This window comes from Melanotaenia boesemani, chromosome 14, assembly GCF_017639745.1.
Source record: "Melanotaenia boesemani isolate fMelBoe1 chromosome 14, fMelBoe1.pri, whole genome shotgun sequence".
Taxonomy (NCBI): domain Eukaryota; kingdom Metazoa; phylum Chordata; class Actinopteri; order Atheriniformes; family Melanotaeniidae; genus Melanotaenia; species Melanotaenia boesemani.
The window spans coordinates 12,980,477-12,999,740 of NC_055695.1; the positions used below are offsets into that span (position 1 = coordinate 12,980,477).

The 19,264-nt window shown below is 35.7% G+C and overlaps 1 protein-coding gene across 1 annotated transcript; it reads left to right on the top strand.

Moving 5' to 3' along the window:
• The first annotated feature begins 5,592 nt into the window (after positions 1 to 5,592).
• meltf (melanotransferrin) lies at positions 5,593 to 18,441 on the top strand. The gene is made up of 17 exons (XM_042005875.1): positions 5,593 to 5,739; positions 5,819 to 6,647; positions 6,972 to 7,126; positions 7,676 to 7,784; positions 10,750 to 10,932; positions 11,507 to 11,663; positions 12,364 to 12,431; positions 12,534 to 12,718; positions 13,372 to 13,537; positions 13,727 to 13,878; positions 14,035 to 14,131; positions 14,237 to 14,431; positions 14,845 to 14,998; positions 15,472 to 15,539; positions 15,619 to 15,806; positions 16,529 to 16,721; positions 17,124 to 18,441. Exons 2-17 carry the CDS (start codon positions 6,599 to 6,601, stop codon positions 17,189 to 17,191), a joined length of 2,187 nt encoding a protein of 728 aa, XP_041861809.1. The 5' UTR covers positions 5,593 to 5,739; positions 5,819 to 6,598; the 3' UTR covers positions 17,192 to 18,441.
• The last annotated feature ends 823 nt before the right edge of the window (positions 18,442 to 19,264 follow it).

Consider the following 19,264-nt stretch of genomic DNA (forward strand, 5'->3'; position numbering starts at 1 on the left):
TCATCATGTGTCATATGTTGTTTTTTTTTTTGTTTGTTTGTTTTTGGTGGGGGGCATAATAACATGTTTAAAAGGTTTTTAAAAAGTAATCACCTGATTAATCACAAGTACTGTAAACATAGGAATAGCAAATTAGACACAAATTTAGACTATTTTTGCTCTGCTGTCAACTGACTCACAAAAATTCTAGTCTTCTGTAAAAAGTCATAAAAACTCATGATAAACAAAACATATGGATGGAGCGATACCCAACGTCTTGAAACAAAATAAAAACAATATATATATAAAAATCAAACTGTATCAGTGTGCACTCCTGCTGTTTGGTTAATGACTATAAACTGCAAAGTGATGAACATAGTGTGAAATCTTTCAAATGTTTAAGTTAAATTGATTTGAATGGCTAAAAATCTTCTCCTGACTCAAAGTCAAAGAACACTTTCATATGAATGTGATGAATGGCTTTAGTTTTTAGGAAGATATACAATTGATTTTCTTTCTTTTTTTTTACTGAAGTCAAAATTTATACTAAAACATGACAGATATAGGCTCAGTTTCTCTAAATAAAAACAAGACCTGGATGTGTTCTGTCTTAAATCTTAATAAGGGCTTTGCTGCCTTTCTGTCCTCTCCCTCTTTGTCTCACACCTTCATCTGTTTTCCCCTCCTTTCTCCACAGTGTGACATTAGTTGAACTCTACAATGTTTTAACAGTGCATCATCTCCATCAGCACTATCATCATGATCATAATCATCAGCATCTCTGTCATTTTACTGCAGTTGCACTAATGAGGGCTGGTTTCCTAAAAGCACCTGATGTGACAGAAGCAGATACCATCTTGGTGTTTCAGGTTTTTAGACATGTTATGACACACTCTCACACACATAAACATTTATTCAGTTATCATAAAAGAGATCAGCAAGCAGTTTTTAGCGATAGAAGTTCCATGTATCTCTCTTGCTGAATGTCTAGTATTTAAAGACATCAGGTATACTTCTGGTGAAAGTTTCTGTCACAATCAATTCATTCACTGCATGTTTTTTTGTCAAAGGGTTTTTTTTGTTTGTTTTTCATGCTGCACTTGCAATTTGAGCCTCAATTCACAAACTAATCCCGTGTGTGTCCTCAGTGCACCACTTCACTACTTGGTACTATTATATTGAGGATTTATTTAAAACTGAAATTTCCAACTAAAGTGTTTTTCTTCAAGAGTGTTGTCATGATCACACTGAATGTTGACATCGATGGGAACCCTCTGCATAATGTGCCGTTTCAACTTGTTTGACTCAAGGAGTATCACACTGAATGCTGAGGTTATGAGTCAGACTAACCTGAAATGTGATGATATTTACATTTGAGATGCTTTCAGTGATGCAGCCCCTGTACGGACCTTGTCAGCCACCCACTACTCGTTTTCACCCTCAACCCCGAAGTGACTCCTTCAAGCTGACTGGAGGACCAGAAACATGCAGACAGTCTGATCTGAATCATTTAGACCACATGTTTGAAAAGCTTTAATAGTTCCCCACTAAATTTCTGTCCTTGTGCAATCCCAGACTGATTCGAGGAGAGGACTTAAGGAGACTGTCTGTATGTCTCTGGACATGTGTTTTAGCCAGGGGACCATGCCACTGTATGTTAGAGTAAAGCACTGATGCAAAGAATATATTACAAAGATGGATCTATATCTAGCATATTATTATATTTATCCCTGCTCTAACTGCCTATTTTGGTACAAAAATAAATAAATGAATTAAAGTCTGTTGACATTTACTGAATTCCCTTGACCAGTGAGTAGAAATGATTATTGTTTTTTTGTTGAATGTGTATGAATGTGAATATTCTACAATATCTGTAAATATTAATATATTTTCCTTTAATTTCACCCCTATTGTGAGTGTGTAGTGGTCTCTGTTGATGTGATTATTTCACTCATTTCATTTGACTTAAATGCAACAGAAATTCAAGAGATCACAAAGCAAAAAAACAATACATTTAATATTAAATAAAACTAGCACGTTGTTTTCAATGTAAATTTTTTTTTATACATTTCTAAAAGCAAACATTTTAAAATCAATGAATGCTAGAAAAACTACAGACAAATTAGTTTAAACCAAGGCTTAATTCTCCTCTCACATCAACAAAGTATTTTCATCCACACAAATGCTCCTCACTATTTTCTCCTTTTTAGACCATTCTCTCTGAAAAAGAGATGATTATGTGTGAAAATCACAGTAGTTCAGCATGATCTGAAATACTCAGACCAGCCCATCTGTCACCGACGACCGTTTCACGTTCAGACACTAAAATCCCCTCTTCCCTATTCTGATGGTCAGTTTAATTTCTTTTGAACTTTTTTGTTAAGCAAACAAGTATACCTTATAAAGTGGCTAGTGAGTGTAAATTTACAATGATAGGGAATTATTAAAAACAAATAAAGCATATTTTTAAAGCGTAATTTAAATTTCTGTTTCTCAAATGAAAACTGACTGGAACTCTTCCCTTATTTCCAGGAAACATTGATTTTATTTATTAGACAAAACAATTTTATTAAAGCCACAAGCGGTGATGAAGGCCTTTGCTCCGTTGATGCTGCTTTGGCCTATGTTGCCACCACATCCCCTGACCAGGGGGCGGGGCTATAGTGTTGACAGCGTCTGGACATGTAGTTGTGGTCAGGATGGACCTGGACTAAAACATGTTCAGTGTGGTGCAGACTGGGTATTTAGATGTCCAAGTTACTGAATACCCCGTTTGATGGTGTAGCATCAAAGAAAATTACGAAAAAAAATGTCCCTTTTATCAAAATGGATGATTTCTTGTTGAATTTAGCCAATAGGTCTAAGGTGGCTGTTTGTAGGTCCAGAGATGTTCTAACTATGTGCCAAATATGTGGTCAAATTCGGTGGGCGGGGCTAATTAACTGAATTACTTTCAGGGGTGTTTTAGAGCCATATTGTAATTTATTCAACATGTTTCTATGTAACTGAGTTGAGGGTAATTTGACTGTCATGTCCCATGCCAAGTTTGGTGGTAATAGAAGGTTCTATGTGTCAGTTACATGTTAATCATTGAGGAGCAGGGCATGACAGAGTAAAAACAGTCACTTCCTGTTGTAACTTGTAAGTAGAGAAAGCTACAGCCTAGACAGGAAATGGTCGTGTGGCTCTTTCCAGGGTCGGACCCAGATTAAGCACTAAGTTTGATGGTGATTGAATAAAATTTAAGTGATTTATATTGATTTATGATAACATGACGTGATATCGAAACTCACCATGCACGGGCACATCTTGCAGCATACAGCAATTGTTTTTCACTATATATCATCATCAAATTGTTTTCTGTTGTCTGACCTCATTCGAACTTGGTTGTGTCAAAAAGGTCAGAGAAATGGGCCTTCATCCTTTTGATGGAACAATAAGAATAACACTGAATTATAAAGACTCTCATTTCAACAGACTTTCACACTGCCTTCGGCGCAAAGGCCTGTTAAGGACAATTCGTAATAAGGAAATTTGTTTCCTTAATCTTTTTCTTTCATCTTTTATACATTAAAGCATCTCTTCATTCAGCAATCATTTCCACTGACACTTTAAACCTTTGTCATTATATCAGGTCCAAGGTTCATATCTGCATATTCTTTTAGGTCATCGGGTTTATGTTCAAGAGACCATAAATTAGAGAGGTAAATATCCTGCTGTAAAGCACTGCCAGAATATACAGGTGTACAACTTGTAATGTTATAAAATCAAAACTAATTGGTTGTCAACCCAGGATGTAAGAAGACAAAAAACAGCTAAGGAAAAAACTGCTATCTAAGCAGCCTATAAAAATGTCTTTTGTAGTTTTATTACTTGTTGTACGTGACTAAAAATGAAAGCTCAGCTCAAAGAACCGACAAGCAGCTGATGTGTCAACGGTTTCATAAAGAGGAAAAATTAAGATATGATAAGGCTATACACTAACAACAATAATAATAAATTAAAAGGCAATGCAGGTTTGATATTTAAAGAATGTCAGATATGAACAGCTGAAATTGCTGAAGAAAATAAAAATCACTGTGGTGACACCTTAGCTCAGCTGTCGTCGCTAACATCCTCACTCAGTCATGTGCGTCTTGTGAATATAGCAGCATTTTGTAACATATGACACTCTGAGCTGTTAATTATTCCATTTTTATTTTTAACAATTTGTCTGAAAATTCACAAGACATAAATTTCAAAGCTGTTATACTTAGTGTTTTAAAATATGAAAAAAATATATGCAGGTCCCAGACATGAATCCTAATCATCGCAGCACACTAATGTGGCCAAATCCTGAAATAAAAGAAAAGAGGGAATTCTGACATGACCTTGAGGTTCGTCAATTAAAAGTAACAAAACAGTCTTCTGTAATAAAACAAACAAGTGTTGTATAAATCTGACTAATAGCATGGCAGCTGTTGTTACATTCTTTAACTCTCTTTTGAGCAGTGCAGTGGTGGAAATGGTCCATGTTGAAATTTGAACTTGAACGTGGCACAACAGTCAAAGCCATTAATGTTTTATGACCAAGCAGATGTACAGATATAAAGACTTACATGAAGTAAGAAACAAAAAGTTCTACTTAAACAATAAAGCATAGATAGAAAAATAAATATGTTGCAACACAACCGTAGATGACAGAAGAAAAATAATAAAAAAATGACTGGAATGGAAAGAATTAAAACAATAAGATGGAAATTATTTTTTGACTTGGACAAATTGACCACTATTTAATAATTTATTTAGATAAGTAGTTCATGTATCAGGTGCATCAACTGGGATGTCAAAGCACCCTGGAGTATCTGTGAAGGCAAGTTTATTTGTATAAGACAATTCAAAGTGCTTTACATGAAACAATAAAAGCATTACAGCAGGGTGAAGGAAGCAATAACAAGTGCATTAAAAACAAACTTAAAAAAAAAGAAATGAAATAAAAACAGAAAGAAAAAAAGCAGCAAACAGAAAAGTCTTTAACCCTGATTTAAAACTGCTCAGAGTTTCATCAGACCTGCAGTTTTCTGGGAGTTTGTTCCACATGTGAGGAGCATAAAAGCTGAACGCTGCCTCTCCATGTTTAGTTCTGACTCTGGGAACAGAAAGAAGATTTGACCCTGATGACCTGAGGGATCTGGTTGGTTCATAAAGAACCAGAAGATCCTAAATGTATTTTGGTCCTAAACTATTCAGAACTTTCTAACTAAGAGCAGGATTTTGAAGTCAGTTCTTCGACAGACAGAAAGCCAGTGTAAAGATCTGAGGACTGGAGTTATATGATTCACTTTCTTGGTCTTAGTAATTACTCGAGCAGCAGCGTTCTGGACTAACTGCAGCTGTCTGATGGACTTTTGAGGGAGAGCTGTGAGGACAGCATTACAGTAGTCCAGTCTACTACAGATAAATACAGTTTTTTCTAAATGCTGCTGAGTCATCAGTCATTTAATTCTTGGCATGTTCTTTAAGTGATAATAGGCTGACTTCACAACTGTCTTAATATAACTGCTAAAATTCTCAGTCGTTGACAACTCTCAGATTTCCGGCTTGGTTGTTAGTTTTTAACTAAGCTGTTTGAAGCTGAGTATTGACATTTAATCTTTCTTCTTTGGCTCCAAAAACTATTATTTCAGTTTTGCCTTCATTCAACTGAAGGGTCAATAACACAGTTATGGAAAAAGTTCCTTTTTGGTTTTGGACACTTTTATATTTGAAAAATAATATTAGGTGTGTCATGCCTGTCACACAAAGTCTACTTTCCTCATACCTGCGCTTGTGTCCAGCTTCTCCTTGGAAACCTGACAAGGTGCAGGTAGCAAATAACCTAATGTTGTACACTATTTCCTCATTTCTGTCTGAGCAATAGTATACTGTATAAATCAAAGTAATCATTTAAATAATTATGTTGCTTGTCTTTAGTGGGCTCTCAAGTTTAGAACTTTAATATTTGATTATGACACATAAAATCTCTGATCTACAGCATTCTGTTTGCCTCTCCTTTGCTTTCTAACATTGGACAGAACAGGGTAAAAGGAGCATAACTTTTTGCCTCTTCTGATCACACCCACACACAAAAATCCACTTCTTAGTCAGAGATGTAGGATAGTTTTTCAGGTAAGCAAGTACAGAGTCAATACATATTTTTGTTTCTCAGCTGCAAGAGTAGTGAGTGAGTCATCGCAGACACTGTTGGTCTGAGTCCTTCTTTCCTATGGTGCATCAGTGGAAAAGCCCCACACAAGTGGAGGAGAGGAGTGAGAGCAAAGCAGAGGTGGAGTCCGGACTGTAAAAGGCCTCTCTGTCCAAACTCTGGCTTGCAGCCAGGTAGCGGCAGCAGAGACGTGTCACACCAGGTACACAGGCAGGAACACTTTAATAACTGAGCCTCAAAAACTCCTTTAATCACATTTTGTAGATGACTGAGTTGTAAATCAGTAAATCCCAGGCTCATGTGGGTATTACATGAGGACTTTAAGCCAGATCTTGGAGATAGAAGAAGGACTTTGACAGAAGCGTCATCATATAGTGGAGCAGAGACACATAGAGGCTATTTTATCTAGCAGTGAGTGGGAGCGTGACTGAAGCCATGGCCATGTGGAGGACAGTGGGAACATTGCTGCTATTAGCACATACTGGTAAGCAAGAGTACCTTTATAACCATAATTATACTATAAATGCATACAAAGTATGGCAGTCTTTCTTTGATATGAGAAAATCTTTGTATATATGGATATTATCGCAATACATTTAATTCAAAAGTTCTGTATTCCACATGTTTCTTCAAACTACATGTTATTTCATCTGTAGGATTTCCTTAAAAAAAAAGAAAAAGTGCAGATTACAGTCATTATTTTTTTATACTTTTTGGTAACTTCTGTGCTGAGATAGAAAGCCCAAGTTAATAGAATTATAATTAGATTCAATATGACTCATTAATCCATCTATCCCTACCCTTACAGTGTTTTGCCAAAGCAGCATCAGATGGTGTACCATCTCAGACCCTGAGCAAAGAAAATGCCAGGCCATGTCCCAGGCGTTTGCTGATGTCTCCATCCGTCCCCTCCTCAGATGCGTTCCAGGGACAACAGTTGAGGGCTGCATTCAGAAACTGCAGGTGCAATTTAATTAATAAGAATAACAAGAACTTTGAATTAAACTTTAATTCTGACAAAATGCATTCCTTTGCATTATTTGCATTATTAACATGTTTAAGTGGCAAAGCAAGCAGTTATGTAGCAGATAAGAGAAAGTTGCTATAAAGTTAAAGTGTTATCAGGGAACACAAGATTTATGACTAAGGCATAGGGGGAGATTTCTGATAAGATGTCCCAGTTAACTGAAGATGAAGTGACAGTATGACTTGATGTTAGTACAATATATACTGCATGTTAAAAAATCAATTCTACCTTGAAATGAAGGCTTTAAAAGCATGTTTACTCTAGTGACTCCATCTATATAAGATCACTCAGAGGGGGAATATTTAAATATCTGAAAGCTATTGGTACTAGCTTCAGCAGCACTGCACGCTTTATTAGATCAGAGTGCTATTGTGCAATTTTGTGTCTGTCAAATTAACATCAAATCAAAATTAATAAAAGGATATTTGCTTTTAAATGTTTAATAAAATAGTAATCTATTATTTTTCTTTGCTGCTATTCTACAGAAAAAAGAAGCAGATGCTTTGTCTGTGTTCTCAACTGACGTCTATAATGCAGTAAAAGCCGGCAGCACCTTAAAGATGGCTGCAAGTGAATCAAAGACTACAAGTGGAGGTAAGGCTCAATTTTTGACTTGAAATGACTAACAGCAATGATGTATCATCACTGTGACTCTCTTTTTTGTTATTCTTTGGTTAGTTTTTACATATGAAGATGTGATAAAAAATCTTTTGATCAATTTTCAGGTGTACCACAGTTAGCATGGGAGTGCTAAAATTGATGTCAGCACGATAAGAAAAAGTATTGTAGAAAGTATTATAGAATCATGATTAAAATGGTGAGGCCATCTGTCTGAAAGCTACAAAGTGGTTTAAATTAGGTCATACAACAGAACAATGATCTCAAGTACAGCAGCAGAATGGCTGAAAGGAAAAAGAATCAAAGTGTTGCAATAGCTCAGTCAAAGTTCAAACCTCAACCTGACTGAAATGCTGTGCTGGTTGGATCATTAGGTCCACCATAAGACAGCGGTACATATACAAATGCCTGCCAACTTCAATTAACTGAAAAGTTATTGTAAAGAGTTGAACAAAATCCACTTGCAGTTTGCATGGTTAAGCTAACCTGCTGACTTTAACTTGAGAATCAGGTTTTCTCATTTAAGTAAATAAGTGGAAATAATTTTAAAAACTAAATGTACAACAAAATCTTTTCAGTTAATTGATTAATTTCTTATTGTCATTTCATTTATTTAGACTTATTTTATGGTTTACATATTCCAGCTTAGATATATGAAACATCAAAATGGCAAAAATAAACACAGAAATATATAAAAAAAATCAATAAACAAAATTTTATGCCAATAAATTATACAAATAAACAAATAAATAAAAATTAATTTTCTATTAAAAGCTGTATAAAATGTGACAGAAATGTATATTTCTATTGTCATTTTAAACTGTTTTTATTTAACATGTATTAAAGCTCCTACTTATTTACTTTCTATGTAATTTTCAGTTTAATTTATTTATTCATTTGGTTCTTTTTAAAATTTTATTTCCTTCTTTATTTTATGTCTGTATTTATTTTTGTATTATTTTCCTTTTACATTTTCTTATCCCCAAAATGATTTATTTCTGTATTTAATTTAGTTTTTTTTTCCATTTTATTTATTTATTAATTTATTGACACTTTTTTATTCACACTCATATGTATGTCCTCATTATTTCCAATCTTGTATTTTCTTCCTTTCCTTTCTCTAACCATATTTATTTCTGTGTTTCCTTTTTACATTTCTGTATGCATTTCTGCCTCATTATGTAAGTGAGAGGGACGGCCTTTTCATATCTGAGCCTTCAGACATTCTGTTATAATACAAGTTTTCCTCTCTTATAAGGACAAGCATGCAGGAAAAATAAATGTATTCAGCTACTGGGTTATTTTATTTAATTAACTAATACAGTTCTCCTTAGTTTTGTCTGGTCTATTTCAGCTCTTCATTACTCAGCAGTGTTATCCATCCATCCATTACCTGTGCTTACTTTATCCAGCTCAGTTAAGTAAATTTAAATGACTTGTTTAATTCACAAAAAAGTGAAGCGCCTGTGACGATGTTGAAATTAGGTTCTGATTTACAGCTTTCAAGATACATAAGGGTGATTCCACTTTCTTTCTCTGAGACCTTGCCATATTAGTTCTTGGTTCAAAAAAAAAAAAAACAAAAAAAAAAAAACAAAACTACAACTCTTAGACTTGATATTGATGGAAAGATTTTCAGATAAGAATCTTTCATCCGGTGTAGAAGGAACAACAAATAATGTTTAAAATATGACTTATCTAAAACATGTAACACCAAAGTGCTCTGTAAGCAGAAAGGATGTTTATACACAGTGAGGCTGTGGCAGAGGTCAGACATCAGCAGATGCAAGAAAGATGACAGAAAGAAACAAGAATGTTAAAAAAAAGTTGGTAAAGGCATCATGAAATTAAGAATGTCATAATTAAAAAGTGCTTTGTTTTTGCTTTCTTGTTATTTCAAGTATTATTAATGCCCTTTCTCTGCTCCATTAATCTACTTTTGTGTAGAATATTTACAGGGGTTATTTTTTTAGCATCCAGACCACATAAGACCAGGTCCTGGAATATGCTAACTTTAATAGCATTAATAATAATACGGTCATGACAGCTGGAGGACATTGAGAGCTGTATTGATTAATGAAATAAAATAACCCAGTAATTGAATACATTTATTTTTCCTGTATGTTTGTCCTTATAAGTGAGAAAAATTTGTATTATGACAGAATCAAGGAGGGCTCTACAATCCGAGGTAGTTTGGAAAGAAGTGGAAGGGAAACAGTGGTTCAGGGAAGATTCTCCAAAGATTAGCTGCGGCCTTCAGCAAACATTCATGGAACATTTAGAAAAGTTTTATCTCAACAATCCAGGCAACATTCTCTGAGCATCACAGCCAACTTTACTATGACCTCAGACAGTTCCTTTTTTAGTTGTGCATGTCTGCAGCTGGAGCACCCTCTCAGTTACTGCATCCACACCAAACAGTAAACAGTCATCAGTGACTGTGTGATTTTCAGCTAAGAGAGCAGGTACTATGCAATCTCCTATTGAAAGTCAACACCTCCATCTCCCTTCTGAGGCCACAAGTAGTAGAGCCAGGGAGGCTTGGCTGTATGGTCCTCCCTGCATTTAGAGCCTGTGACCTGCGCAGTGTCAATTGACCAACAGGAGAGGATCTGCTACCAAGTCATGCCTTAAAAGACCGCCCCTCTTTTACATAATAAGGCAGAAATGCATATAGAAATGTAAAAAGGAGACAGAGAAATAAATACACTTAAAAAAAATTATGCTTGGGGAGAAATTGCAACACTGGTAATATTGAGGATATAAATATGACTGTGAATGAAAAATGGTGTCAATAAATGAATAAATAAACCAGACTATCCTTTGACTTTCTAGATCATTGTTCCATTCCCTGATGATAACAATGAAGAACAACTCATGATAACAGTGTTCTTCAAGCACGTGCAGAAGTCAGTGTTTCACCATGCTATTGCTTCCCCAGATGCTGCCTCCTATTATGCAGTTGCAGTTGTGAAGAAAGCAAACTCTGCCATCAATATCCACAACCTGGCAGGAAAGAGGAGCTGCCACACTGGGAAAGGTCGAACTGCAGGCTGGAATATGCCTTTAGGATACCTCATAGACCAGGGCTACATGTCAGTGATGGGCTGCAACATCCCCCAGGGTAGGAGACACATGTTATGATTTCAATATGTGCTGTGAAACACAATACAGATGACTCTGACTATTAATTAAAAAGTAATTAATGATGACTCCTAAAAAGAGTTAAAACAATCAGTTAATGGCAGTGCTAACAGATTCCCTGGTGTGTATCTTCCTTACATGCAGTTGCTATACCAAAATTTTGGTAATTTTTAGAGGTGGCATGGCTCAGCAAGGTAGAGTGGTTGCCTTGTAACACAAGGGTTGCCGGTTCGATCCTCAGCCAAGTTGGGTTCATGTCGAGGTGTCCTTGGGCAAGACACCGAACCCCTAATTGCTCCTGATGGGTCGTGGTTGAGCTCCTTGCATGGCAGCTTCCGCCATCAGTGTGTGTGAATGGGTGAATGTGAAGTATGATGTAAAGCACGTTGGGTGTCGTTCCAGGTACAGTAAAGCGCTAAATAAATATGGACCATTTACCATTTTGATGTGCCACTTCAGCATTTGCATATTTCCATACAATAAATCATTGGCGTAGCCATTAAAAGCACTCTGAAAATGTTTGTGTGCATGTGTATGTGTGTGTCCGTGATCAGGTGTTGCAAATTTCTTCAGTGCAAGTTGTATCCCTGGAGCTAACCAGCCTGGTGATCCTACATCTCTGTGTGAGCTGTGCAAAGGAGACGGTAAAGGACAACACAAGTGTGAGATGAACAATAACGAGTTGTACTTCAGCTACGAAGGAGCCTTCAGGTAAGCCTTATTCAACTACCAAATACTTAACACATACACTTTTACTCACTTTTTATTCAGTTTAAGCTGAATCATTTGGTATCTTATCACTGAAAAAGACAAAATAACACTGATTTATGACAAAAGACACTGGAACTAAAAAGATAAAATGATCCACAAATGTAAGTAAGATAAATACATTTAGCGTTTCTTATTTTATTCTAAAGTCAACAGCTGCTCAGGTTAACCAGTGCACTATAACTTTTGAAGATTCCTTTAGAAACAAATTTTTATTATTTTAGCTGATGTTAAATATTTTTTTAACCTTTAGAAATCTTTTAGGAAGTACTCACCAAGAGCTGTGTCATGGTTATGAAGCATGTAGCGTGTTTTATGTGTACAGTCAGATAGTTCCTCAAGGAAATGTAAAAAAAAACTGCAACCCTGAGAAAACATCAGAGAAGACAATTTTTAGGAACCTGACCTTTTTTTTTTTTACTAAACAACAAATTGACTGACTAAGGGTGTAAGGACATGAGAGTCCAGTTGACATACTCATGTTTGCATGCATGTTTAGTGTAGTGAACAGGACTCAAGTCTACAAAACAAAAGTCAATATCAGAGATGGACACTACCTATTTATAGCAGAAGAACTACTGAGAAACACACTAACAATGCTGCTAGTTTTGAAATCTTAACTGTTTTTTGTTTGTTTTTTCAGGTGTTTGGCTGAAGATGCAGGACAAGTGGCCTTCATCAAACATACAACTGTCGAGGAGAACACAGATGGTAAGGTCTTTAAGAGTTGTTATAGCAGCTAGTGTCTTATTTGGCCCTATTCAGTTAGGATATTCCTTGTCATTTTAAGCTAACCAGTTTCTTCTTTCCAAGGTCATGGCCCGGACTGGGCAAAGCCATTGCAGTCATCAGATTATGAGTTGCTGTGCCGTGATGGCACCAGAGCTCCTGTCACTCAGTGGAAAAGGTGCCATCTGGTTCGCATCCCCTTTCGTGGCATTGCAGTTGGCAGTGACATCACTCCCTCTGTGGTGTTTAACATGTTGAACGAAGGTCTGGTACGTCAAAACAAGACCCCAGAGTAGCAACACTCACAGTCAGGAGCACTGTGTGAACATCAGTGGCACCATATTAAGCCATATGGTTACATTTCTGTACATCGGGAATATCAGAATCTCATTTTATAACTGTCACCTGAGTCTAAATGTGTCTTGAGAAAATGTTACCTCTGAAAACAAAATCCACATTGCACAAATATGGTTAGATTACCACTTTTCTTTGACACTTATAGTGTTAGATTACTACTTTTTGATGATTAAAATAAAAGAGGCATATTACCTCTGCAAAACAGAGTGGCAGGTCAAAGTGAAGGATTCAAAAGAAGGAATTGGGATTGGACCACTTTGTTGATCAGCATTAATACAGTTTTTTTTTTTTTTTTTTTTTTTTTTTTGTTCTTTTTTAACAAGCCCAAATTTCAATTTAGCACTTTGGATAAACAATGTTTACCTCTCATCCCTTTTTTTAGAGAATTCAAGTTAAGAACAAAAATTATGGATTAGATGACATCAGGGTAGTTAGAGGCTTTACTCAAGCCTGTAACAGGGGGTTTTAGATGATAAATTTGAATCACTAAAACAAAGCACCATTACATTTAATAATGGGAAATTATACTTGTGATGCATATTTTAAGATTAACTTCTGTTTGCAGGCAAAATCAAATTTCAACATGTTCTCATCTGCGGAATATGGAGGAGGAACTGTTCTTTTCTCCGAGTCCACTGTGATGTTTGTGGGGGTCGAGTCAGAGGACCCAAAGAGGTGGATGGGTGACATCTATCATGACACTATGAAGGCCATGGACTGTAAACCTGAAGGTGAGGCATGTCTGCAAAACACTGATCAAAAATCAAAAGTTAGAATTTAATTAACAGCTTACTCAGTAATAAAATCTAATGTGAAAAGGAGTCTTTTTTTATATCATTGTGAGCAAAGAAGAGCAAGTGGGAGCTTTCTCCTTAATATGACTAACCTCCTGTGTACCCATCTATATACCTTTATAACAGATATCCCTAAAGTCCTGCGTTGGTGTGTGTTGTCCAGCGGTGAGCAGCAGAAATGTGCTGATATGGGTGTGGCCTTCCAAACTCAAAATCTGACTCCAACTGTTAATTGTGTGTACGGGGACTCTCTGACTGACTGCATGGAGAGAATCAAGGTAACAGATCTTGAACTGCTGGTCTGTTGCTTCATTTTGAAATTAAAGATATGAAAATACAGAAAAATAAACTATTTTTTCATTTTTATTTATTTATTTATTCTTTTTTTGCTATTCTGGCATCTTGATCCAATCTTCCTCTTCGTATTCCTGTAGAACAAAGAAGCCGATGCCATCACCTTAGATGGAGGCTACATCTACGCAGCAGGCAAAAATTATGGCTTAGTCCCTGCTGCTGCTGAGAGTTACACAGGTATCATTCACTTTCACTTAGACATGCTTACATACTTTAAAGACGATCACCTCATATATATGATTTTTATTTATTTATTTATTTATGTTTTCTTTTTCTGTCTAGATGATCGTGATGGTTCCATTTACTATGCAGTAGCGGTGGTGAGAAAGACTAGCAGTGACATCCGTAACCTGGACGACTTGCGTGATAAACGCTCCTGCCACACTGGATATGGTCGCACGGCTGGCTGGAACGTTCCTGTGTCAACACTGATGGAAAGACACCTGATCCGCCCTCAGCACTGTCAGATACCACAAGGTTGGTATAAGTGTGTGGTTTCCAGCTTTTTATGGATTCATTTAAAATTGATGTCTTTTTAGAGTGAATGATTGAGTTTAAAGAATCAGCAAAATTGTAAAAAAAAAAAAAAAAAAACTAAAAAAACTAACAAACAAAAAGGCTCTTTAATGCATTGTTACAATATTCAAAAGTTCCAACGATGCTTTTTAGCTTGCATGGATTTGGATTTACAGTTACCTATAAGTATATAATAGCTACAATTCATGCATTGTACAGGCCATCCTCATTCAGATCCTGCAATCTGTAAAATTCACAGTCATTCAAATCATGCTGTCCATCAGGTAGAACAGATATTAAAATAATTTGATCTAGAAGCCTGTACTCTCCCTCCTCACTCTGACTTTGCATTTCCTGTGTCCCATGATGCCTAGTGGTGGGGGAATTCTTCAAGCAGAGCTGTGTACCTGGTGCCAATCAACCCACTTTCCCCAGCAGCCTGTGTGATCTGTGTGTGGGAGACAGTTCAGGACAGAACAAATGCGAGAAGGGAAAAGACTTGTATGATGGATACGACGGAGCCTTCAGGTAATAGAAATATCCCCAATACCTGGACCTTACCACAAAGACATGTTTCACTGAAGCTGAGCAAGGAGGAGCAGATGCTGTATTTTATATACTCTAGTCCTGTATAAGTCATTCAGTTTTACTTTGTGCCCAGTTTTATCATATTTGCATCTAGTGAATGCATCTAAAACTGACATAGGTTACAGAAGAAAGTAAATTTAGCCTGCTGTTAGCATTGCACATCTCATAATGTTGACCTGTAGTTAGATGTATCCTGCTGAAACAGAACTTGGATATGTTTTTTTTTTTTTTTTTTTTTTTTTTTTTTTAACAAAATTGTTAATTATTTTTACTGATGATTCATCTGAGAAAGTTTTATGTGTGGGAAAAAAATCAGATGATAACATAACTCAGCTCCTTACCAACAATTTAATTGTATCCAGTCAGGAAGTTATTTGAACAGTGTGTGTGTGTGTGTTAATTTCTTTATATAGGTGTCTGGCTACTGGTAAAGGAGACGTGGCTTTTGTCAAGCATTCCACTGTTTTTCAAAACACCAATGGTAAGACATGTTACTCCAAGATCTAGTTTTAACGGTCTTGGAAATTTTAGTAAGAGGTGCCCTGACTTTGCTTTTTCAGGTCAGTCATCTGAATCATGGGCTACAGATCTCCAGTCTAAAGATTTCCAGCTACTCTGTTCCCAGGGAACTAAAGCCGAGGTTACACAGTATAATTACTGTAACCTGGCCAGAGTCCCTTCTCATGCTATAATGGTACGACCAGACACCAATATCCATGCAGTCTATGGGCTCCTGGACTATGCACAGGTAAGTCGTCACATGTATGTAATGTGCAGCAACACCTGCAAGTTACATGGGATAAAGGTTCTGTAAATATTTTATGATTAAAATAAGAGGTTTAAGATTAATTGTGATGCAAGGAAGCTTATGGCCTCTGAGAATTCATATTTGACTTTCAAAAAGCACCTCACTTATGAGCTAATTTAAGAATAATTAGGTGATGGATCTGACCCAGTATTGTTTATTTTTTGTGCATCTTATAGCTACTATACTTCTTTTGGCAGTCTTTCAGAAATAAATTACAAAGTATAATTGAATCCCTATAACTTCTTTCTCGGAGAAAAGTCCAAAACAAAGGACGTGAAGCCAGCATGGGTTCCAGCAATGCTAAGTTAGAAAGCAACAGAAACAGGGACTTGTATGTGTTCTTTAACCTCTTAAGGCCCAAGCAGTTTTTTACATTTTTTATTTCTCTTTGCTATTTGGGCTTGTTTTAACCCAATTAGAATAAAAACCAAGCTTCAAATATTTATGTTGTTTACTTTTAGAGAAAAATTATGTCCACATATGTGGACTAATGTTCTGAATTTCCATAAAGTGCTGTCCACATATGTCGCCACTAAGCCCTAAGAGGATTATACATTACTGTTTTGATCCTACACATGTGGGGAACAATGTTGTTGGCCAAACATCAGTAGTTTCTCCTTGTGTCTAATCCCTCAGTCTGTCCCTTTATCTTTTCTCTATAGACACATTTTGGCAGCGATGCTGGTCCTGGTTTCAAGATGTTTGACTCTCAGGACTACAGTGGTACAGATCTCATCTTCAAAGATTCTACTATTCGCATTGTGGGTGTTGGTGAAAGAAAAACATACCAACAGTGGCTGGGTCAGGGATACCTGAACTCACTGGTTGACATGGAGTGCAATTCATCAAGCACAGGTAAAATTTAACAGACTGTTTTTGACTGAACTTAAGTAATAGTTTGACATTTTGGGGAATATTTTCCTAACAGAAAGAATAATATCTTTAAAATTTGAAGCTAGCAAGATCCATCTTCTAATTTGGAAGCTTTTTAAATTCTCATTTTACTTGTCAGGTAAAATATTTGGAAATGAGGCAGTTAAATGAGTCACTGTGGTAACGTTTCAAAGAAAAAAATCACTGCATTAAGTTTTCTTGATAGATAGACAAATGACAAGCAGATTGGCAAGGATGAAGGGCTAGTGCCCATAAATGATAACAGTATCAAGGGAACCTTCTACTTAGTAAAATGGGCATTTATCTTAATAAAACCCAGTCTTACCAACAACATTTAATTGTATTTCCTGACTGTATTTACAGCTGCATCATCTGTGTGGCTGCTGCTGATGGCCCTGCTGAGCCTCATACTGACCAATGTCTGGATGTAATGAAACAATGCTGGTCTCTTCTCCTATAGCTCTTTTTTTTGTAATTTCTTTTCCATTTCTCCAGTTTCAGACACTCCATGTTTGGCTCTTTTTTCTCTCTTTCTGTCATCGCTTTTTGCACATTAATGTTGAGTGTTTAACCATCCTGATTGCTGTCTAGTTGAATCAAACATCATAGTTTCAGTTTAGTGCCGCTCAGTCCTGCTCTTGTCACTTTGCATCATTTCTACCTGACTGTTAATTTAGGCTACTAAGTGGGAGAATGCATCGTGTTGGATCTGTCTTTGGATTTAAATTAAGCTAGGGTTGAAGCATGCAAAGTACACTTTGGTTTAGTGGCAGACATGTGAGTTGGCTACAAATTTTCCAGCTAGTGTGAATAAGAGGGAAGATGTTGCTGCCATTTGTTTACTGAGGGTGTGCTGCCATATCAGTGAATATGCTGCCACCTGTTACATTACTCTGATGCAACACTGTCCCTCAAAAATGTGTTTCATAAACAGAAAATAATCTGAAAAAATATTACTTTATCCCAGAAATCTTTAAAACTGCACTTATCTAATGTTTTATAACTGAATCCAAACCATCTTTCCCATTTCAAACACTTGGTGTTGACATAGAACACAAAAAGCAAACAGGCCTTTTTTCTTTCATTTTTTTTTTTTTTTTTTAAATAAAAATTTGTTTAATTTAAACTCATTTTTAATCTAAGTAAGAAATGTTTCCTGTGTTTAGTTTGGGAAGTATGTTTGACAAAATTTTCTTAGTCATGCAAGAGTAAAAGAACAAGTAAATACATTTGAAAAGCAATATTTGTAGTGCTGATTGACACAAGTAAAAAAAGGAAAAAAAAAGAAAGATTAAATCTTAGTTTTTTAAATCAAAATAACTCAATCCAGAAAGACATTTTCTTAATTCAGACTTATTGGTTCAAATCATGAGTAGCTTCTAGTGTTTGGTGCTGTTCATTTCATGTGTTAAAATGTTGATTAGATTTGTATTTTCCTATGTTGAGAGATTTATTTTTATATGAAGTTCAGGTGCCATATCAGTGTATATGTACTGACTCATGCTGTCAGAAACTAGTAACTTCTCTTCCTCCTGATAGAGATTTATTTCTGTGTGAAATGATGTAACATGTGACTAATATTTAGTTGCCAGGCCAGTGTGTCTGCATAAGTATTACTGCATAAAGCTGCACCCTGTCTGTCCTTGTTAAAATGAAATAAAGTTATATACAGCAAAATCCACTATTAAATGGTTTGTCATTATTTACACTATTAAGATTATTTTTTGCATATTTTAACTTTCTCTCATCAGAAAACAAGCTTTAAACTAATCTTGCTAAGTATTAACATTTCATCTAAATTTATGTCAGAATTAGTTCATTAGAGCTGCAGATGTTCATTTTAGTCTTCTACTTCTTATTTAAATTTAGTGTTTTCTCTTTGGTACTGAGATTTTTTTTCATGACTGATTCTAATTAGTTTTTTGTTATAGCTAAACAAAATTTTTTAAAAAGCAAATGTGCAAGAGATTTTAATGGACGATATTTGTGTGATTTTGTTCTTTCTTTAGTTAGTTAGTTAGTTTATTCATCCGCAATACCCACTTGGAGAACAATGACAATGACAATACAAAATACATTATAATTGTTATAGATTTTTTCTTTCTTTTGTAGATCAATTATTGATGATGCATAGTTGTATGAAATATAGTCAGATTTAATAACATTTTTTTAGGGTTCCAAGGTGACATCAAGGGAAATTGTGTCATTCAACGTCCCATAAGAAATGTCAATGAATTATTAAATGGGGAAGGGGGTGATAAAACATTATCAACCATTAAATTTAATAACAGAATAATTATAAATCAGTGCCTTTTTTTAGTGCCCCCCCCAAAAAAAGTTAAATTGGTAATCTTACAGTACCGCTACTCATGAATGCAGGTTTGATAATTAAAGCTACATAATACTAAAGCTGGAATCATTGTCATGTACCTTTAAATATGTATTTCTACCTCTATAAAAATGAAAGCAATAAAATTTCATTACTTCACTATAAAGTGGACTGT

Coding starts and splice junctions, on each gene's coding strand:
- meltf (XM_042005875.1), top strand. CDS start 6,599: ATGGCCATGTGGAGGACAGTGGGAACATTGCTGCTATTAGCACATACT. Junction 11,664..12,363: donor AGCTACGAAGGAGCCTTCAG/GTAAGCCTTATT, acceptor TTGTTTTTTCAG/GTGTTTGGCTGAAGATGCAG. Junction 16,722..17,123: donor GTGCAATTCATCAAGCACAG/GTAAAATTTAAC, acceptor CTGTATTTACAG/CTGCATCATCTGTGTGGCTG.